This window comes from Seriola aureovittata, chromosome 7 (genome assembly GCF_021018895.1).
Source record: "Seriola aureovittata isolate HTS-2021-v1 ecotype China chromosome 7, ASM2101889v1, whole genome shotgun sequence".
NCBI classification, from domain to species: Eukaryota; Metazoa; Chordata; class Actinopteri; order Carangiformes; family Carangidae; genus Seriola; species Seriola aureovittata.
This window is the reverse complement of record NC_079370.1, coordinates 9442793-9448792: the sequence shown is the minus strand read 5'-3', so window position 1 is coordinate 9448792 and position 6000 is coordinate 9442793. Positions and strand designations below refer to the sequence as shown.

The 6000-nt window shown below is 39.8% G+C and overlaps 1 protein-coding gene across 2 annotated transcripts in view; it reads right to left on the bottom strand.

Annotated features, from left to right (window-relative positions):
• Positions 1–382: 382 nt before the first annotated feature.
• The window catches only part of bcam (basal cell adhesion molecule (Lutheran blood group)), a 50262-nt gene continuing 44644 nt past the window's right edge, over positions 383–6000 (bottom strand). For both annotated transcript variants that reach the window (XM_056380594.1, XM_056380595.1), the window contains 3 exons: positions 5135–5276; positions 4282–4381; positions 383–2593 (listed from right to left, as the gene is read on the bottom strand). In XM_056380594.1, the coding sequence (XP_056236569.1) occupies positions 2591–2593; positions 4282–4381; positions 5135–5276 (245 nt within the window). In that variant the 3' untranslated portion in view covers positions 383–2590. The remainder of the gene's footprint in view (positions 2594–4281; positions 4382–5134; positions 5277–6000) is intronic.

The following is a 6000-nucleotide window of genomic DNA, read 5'->3' as shown; positions in this document are numbered from 1 at the left end:
CAACAAATCATCGGATCAATCAATGTGCGGGGAAATTTACATAGCGCTGTTTATATCAAAGAAATTAAACTTTGTGCAAGCTGGGGATCAGTTTAGAGTCATCTTCTAGGAAGTGTAAGAAAATACACGGCTGAATTACATCAAAAGCAATCTGATTTCTGATAAGACTTTGGTCTGGTGTATGACAATTTTGGAGATGATGTTCAATGGTGAGGAAGTGTTTCAGCTCCCTTATCATATGGCCAGAAACATTTTCTTGCCCCCATGTAACAGTGTTTATCTTAAAAAGCATAAAAAAATAACAGTGATATCACTTAAGAAATCCCGAAACAGCATTCCTGTAAATTGCCTATTGCAAAGATGGGAATAAATACACACAGAATATAGGAGTGTGATTGGTTTTCTTGGGGGTTTTTTTCATTATAAATTCTACACAGCTGGAACAAAAGAAAAAGATACATCAACACACCACAGAGGTCACAACAGTGTAGCACAAAATATACAGTATACAGTACAGAGAGAAGTAAAGCATTGAGACTGAGAATATCTCATAAAAAAGACACCTAAATTAAAAATATCTCTCTTCTCTCACCAAATGGAAAATCATGGGAAAATGAAAACTCAGTAGTTGCAAAATTAAGAATCCCCTTTCTAAAAAAAAAAAAAAACAACAACCTGTATACCACAATATATTTTATATAAAACATTAAAATAAAAAATAAAAAACAATGCTCCAAGTTCACTTTTCTATCTTCGCCTGCCATCACAGGTTTGCTAACAGTCAAATCGTAATTATGGCAAGATCAGTAGACAATCATTGAAGAATAAAAATGAGCCTTGTGGTTGCCGATAGTGGTTTGAGGTGACCTTTTTTTAAGTAAAGAAATCAAGGCCATGGGTTCCAGTGTACAACAACGTAAAAGGGCACTTCAACCCGCTATCAAACCTCTCTGGTCTGCCGACAGTGTAGGGAAGAAACAGCAATGCCAGTATTGCAAACCTGAAACACTCCTGACTCAAAAACTCTTTCATTTGGTAAAAATAAAAAGGTACATCACATACTCCAACAATAATCCCGATCCCTCCCACACCTTCCCTTCCCTTCCCAGCTTGTATCAAACTACAGTGAACCTGTGCCTGTGATTTCCCCCCAACAGGTGAATCTGTGACTACTGCACCATAGCCCCTCAAAGTTCAATTTTGTTATCATGTGAAAACAACAACACAGCAGGCCACTGTTTGAGACTGTCGCCCATTTCACCAGATTCCACCGATTTTACAGTGAAAGTTGATGATAATTGAGCTTTTCTGAGTGGAACCGCTGCGTGCTGTGCCTGTGAGAGGGGTTTCATCACAGAGCGGAGGACTGAAAGGCTGTGAAAGACTCGGGAAGAAATGATAGCAATTACAGTCCCAGGCCAGCAGCTTAGAAACCATAGACATTTAGAGCTCCACATCATGCACAGTGTACCTCCTGCTTGATAGACAGGGTAATCAGTGTTTGAATTTACAACAAAAACAAGAGAGCAAAAGAAAACAAGTGAACATTTGGTAAACTAACATAATATACAAGTATGCTGGAAATGGCAAGAACAAATTTGTACAATCTAATAGCTTGCTTGTTCAGTGGCTTTTTAGCTGGATTTAAAATGGCAAGCAATTGTAGAGAAAGGATTGACGTTATTAATGCCTTGGCTGTTTCTACTGAAAGCTAATTAGGGATATTGGGAGGGAAAAAAAAAACATTCACAGGTGGCAAAAATGTAATTAAACAAACAGCACTAAAGCAAACACAGAGCGTCTTTGAGCAGAAATGTTACAGCCATGTGTACTAAACAGTGTGTTAGGGATAAAATGTGAGCATAAATCATCACTTGTTACTGAGGTGAATAAAACAGAATGACAGCTTGTGATAATTATGCCCAATGTACCCAGCAGAGAATTTTAAGTGTAGACTCCAACACAGAATAGACGTTCAGTGTTACACTTGCAGGCAAACGTACAACTCCCCCCCCCCCCCCCCCCCCCAAAAAAAAAAAAAAAACAAACAAAAAAAACACAGTGGCTTAATGGCATTTTGTGATTCATTCGGGGTAGATAAGAAAGATTCTGCCACTGTGTTTGGACTGTGTCAGTCATGCCTCACTTCTCAGCTCTACTCTGCAGTGGAGTCAACCAAAGACATGATTGGTGAATAAGCAGTTGATAATAGCCATGATAATAATGCCATCCAGTGATTATGAGTCCCATTAAGATTTTGCACATGTATGGTTTTTAACCTGTGGGTAGCACAGATGGATGGAGCTGAAGCAACTCAATCTTTAAAAAAAAAAAAAAAAAAAAAAAAGGAAGGAAAAAAAAAACTCCACCCAACCGGTGTACTCCAGGTTATAAAACAAGCATAACCAATGCCAAACACGGTGTGCCACCCGATGTCCCCAAACCGAACCCATTTCCATGCTCCACCTCTTGTTGCCCCCCCCCCCTCAGTGCTCCTCTAGTGTAGTAAATAAAAATTAGCCCTGTTGTCTTCATATCAGTCGTCCTCCTTCCCTTCATCTCTGTCGTTTGCTTCCCTCGACTCTGTTCATCACTGTCAAAGAGAAAAATACAAAAATAACAATAAAAACATCGCCCGTGTGCAATCATCAACTTTTTCTTCTGGTGATAAGAAAATGCTGTATTTATAACTCCAGTATTTTTCTTTTAAACAACTTGTTAAAGAAAATAATCCCAAAAACAAACAAAATGAAGAATATTCTTTAATTTCATAATGAAATATTCCCTCTACATATTCATTCACACCTTTTTTTGTCAAGTGCTCATTCATTGTATGTAAACTTTTGGTTTTAGATTACGGCAACATAAGAACAATGACGGTAACATATAAGTAAATAATATAATATATAACACTGTATAAAGTGATCAGAGTTGCTGTTTGTATGCATAGTGTTTTCCTCACTAAACACATAAATTACTCATTCACAGCTGGTGGCCATGAGATGTATGTGACAATCTAATTTGATGTCAACCAACCCTGTGCTTATACACATCATATGATGGTGAATTCATGTTACATATTGTTATATTTCACTTCATATCTCACAATATGTCCAAGATTACTACATTTTTTATGTGACAGTTGAGAGCCGACAGGGAACGAGGGGAGACAGAACATTCTTGGAAAAGAATAAATGTCGTTAGTACGAGTTAAGATTTACTGTTATTTTAGAATAACATTAAATCTGTCTGCGGCATGGCTGCCGCCGTATTAGAAGACAGCTTAAGGGGTGATTTTTTTTTTCTTTTTTAATGGCGTCTCGAGGAAGAAACACGACTTGATAGCATTTGGACAAACAGGCTTTACACATCTTCTTGTTATATCCATTTCAAAAGCAAAGCAAAATGTGTCTGCAATCTCCCTGCAATGCTGAAATGTCACCCAGTTTTCTGTCAGCAGTTTCGAAAAAATCACATAAAACAAGGCTCGCTTAAACTGGCTTTCACGTTCACGTCAAATATGCCACTACCATAAATTTCATGATGAAATGTTTTACATTTGTGATGACATTCTCAGATGACTGCGTGCAGCTGTCACCCTCCATCATCTGAGCTGCAGGGACAGCTTTCTCAAACCTGCACTCTTTGAACTAAAACTGACTTAAGACACTCAGTCAGCCTGACTGATGCGCCTGAAGATATTTCTGCTGACTGTAAAGCTTGTGTTCATGTCAAGCTGACTGCAATCTTTAGATAAGTTTATGTCTACATGATCCTTCTCAGCTTTGTGGTGCAATAAATCCAAAGGGGATCATCTTATTACACTGTTAAGTTGCTATTGAAAGCTTGTATGCCTCCGAATAACCTGAATTTATTTTGTTTAACTACATGAACTGGCCATGTTATTGTTAACCACCTTATTCCCTACTAGATAAAGTAAAAACGCGATAACATGTTTTACAAAGTTTCTTTTTGTCTTTCCTTTTTATAAGAGAAACCAGTTTAAATCATGATTGGCTTTGTTTTCATCCACTGCGCTGTCTTAAAAAGCTGAAGTGTCCTTGACCTGTCCCTGCATACCAGCAGCCTGTATCGTTGTGAACTCATTAATGCAGAAAAAGCTACACCACCTTAAATTCTTGGAAGGAAAAATGCACAAGTTAGCTCTCAGTTTGCCCTATGATGATCATTTACTAGAGCTCACTGTTAAAAACACTGCTGCCAAAATTCTGGCACGTGACCCATGAGCCCTTAGTCCCATCATGTGTCCATTGGCCTGACCTGTTCTGTGGACGGTCTCTTGTTGAGGAGACCGGCCTCTTCATTGGCCTTGTCTGTCTTCATCTCCACTACAATGTCGTTGTTCACCTCTCCGCTGGCCCTGCAGAGAGAGTGGAAAAAAAAATGCAAAAGAGTCAGTGGGCTGTGTTGAGCAGTGTTTTGATTGCACAGCTAATGGATCTAGATATGACTGAAGCTTGCTGACAACTGGTTTGACCTCTACACAGTGTTCCTGACATAACAAATAATACTGGGCTGCTTCACACAGCATGCACTTTAAAATTTTGTTCACTTCTCCCAATTTGTCTGCAATGAATACTCAATTTTTTAAGGTTTCCTCATGCTTTGTTCTTTTTTTAAACTCACTCTTAATTGTGTCAAATCTAAGATGCGATCAAACAGCTTTTCCAGCTAATTAACATATCCTGACTAAAAAGACACACGTGAGAACAAACTTCTAAGCCGATATCTTCTTGAGGATTATTTTCTAATAGAGAATTTCTCAGAAATCACATATAGTGCCTCTAACTTCTAACTGAATTTGTTTTATCTATCCATTCATTTACCGAATCACTATATGCTTTTATTTTATGTGATATTTTTCTTTTTATTACATCTGTAGTAGTAGAAAGCAATATAGAGGCTGGGTTATGGTTTTATTTCACTGTCTTAATTGTAGAGTCCCAAATAACTCTACTTCAAAAGAGTTTTTGTTTAATTCCTTTTCAGTTTCAAAGAGCACCGGGACAAAAAGCCCCACAATAAAGTTTGATTTTAATTGTAACTGAATCATGAATCACATGATTCACACATGAATCAGACCCCCCCCCTCCCCCTCCACCTCTCTACTCACACTTCCTTCTTGCCCTTCTTGCTGCAGGGCAGCTTGCTCTTCTTGTTCAGGAAGTAGATGAGGGCCACCAGCAGCAGGAGCAGCAGAACACACACCACCACGGCTATCACCACCCCGCTGGAGCCTCCCTGCTGCTTGTCAGCTACAGCGCCGCAATGGAGGTACACATGGAGGGAGGGATGAAGGGGCAGATGGTGGGGTGGAGGGTTGGTGGGACAGTGGAGGGGGGACAGAGGTGGGAGGGAGGTGTGGAGGGGAAGCGAGGGATCGATCACAGTGGAGGAGGTGGGAAGAGGGGGGAGGGAAAGGGAAAAGGGGTGTTTTGGATTTGGACGGGGCAGTGGTAGGGAGAGGGGCATCGTGGGAGGTGTAGGGAGATGGGGTGTTTGATTTGTGGAATAGAAAAGAAGGAGGAAGAGGAAGGAAAATGATTTGTTTTGGGGTATCATTGGAAGGAGAGATGAGGTGACAGGAGGATGGCGAGATGGATAGGACGGGGAAGGGGATGGGTGGGTTCCAGGTGAAGACAATGAATGGATGGATTGATGGATGGGTGGAGAAGAAAAGGAGTGGGGGAGGGGAGTGGGATGAAGGATTAGTCTAACTTTTGAATGCAATGTTCTTGAAATGTGATGGGACCCAAAAACAGGGCCTGTATACTCAGATAATATCAGACAGCTGACCAGAGCCAGAAAACAACACTGAACATACTCACCCATCCACCTACTCTTGTATTATTATACTTGTGAGGACATGACTCTGAAATGGTTTTCTCAAAATTGATGTTGGTCTACATAAACTGTAACATAACTATAAATTTAACGAGCGTTTTAAAGGCCAATATTGATATAAATTTATACTATGGC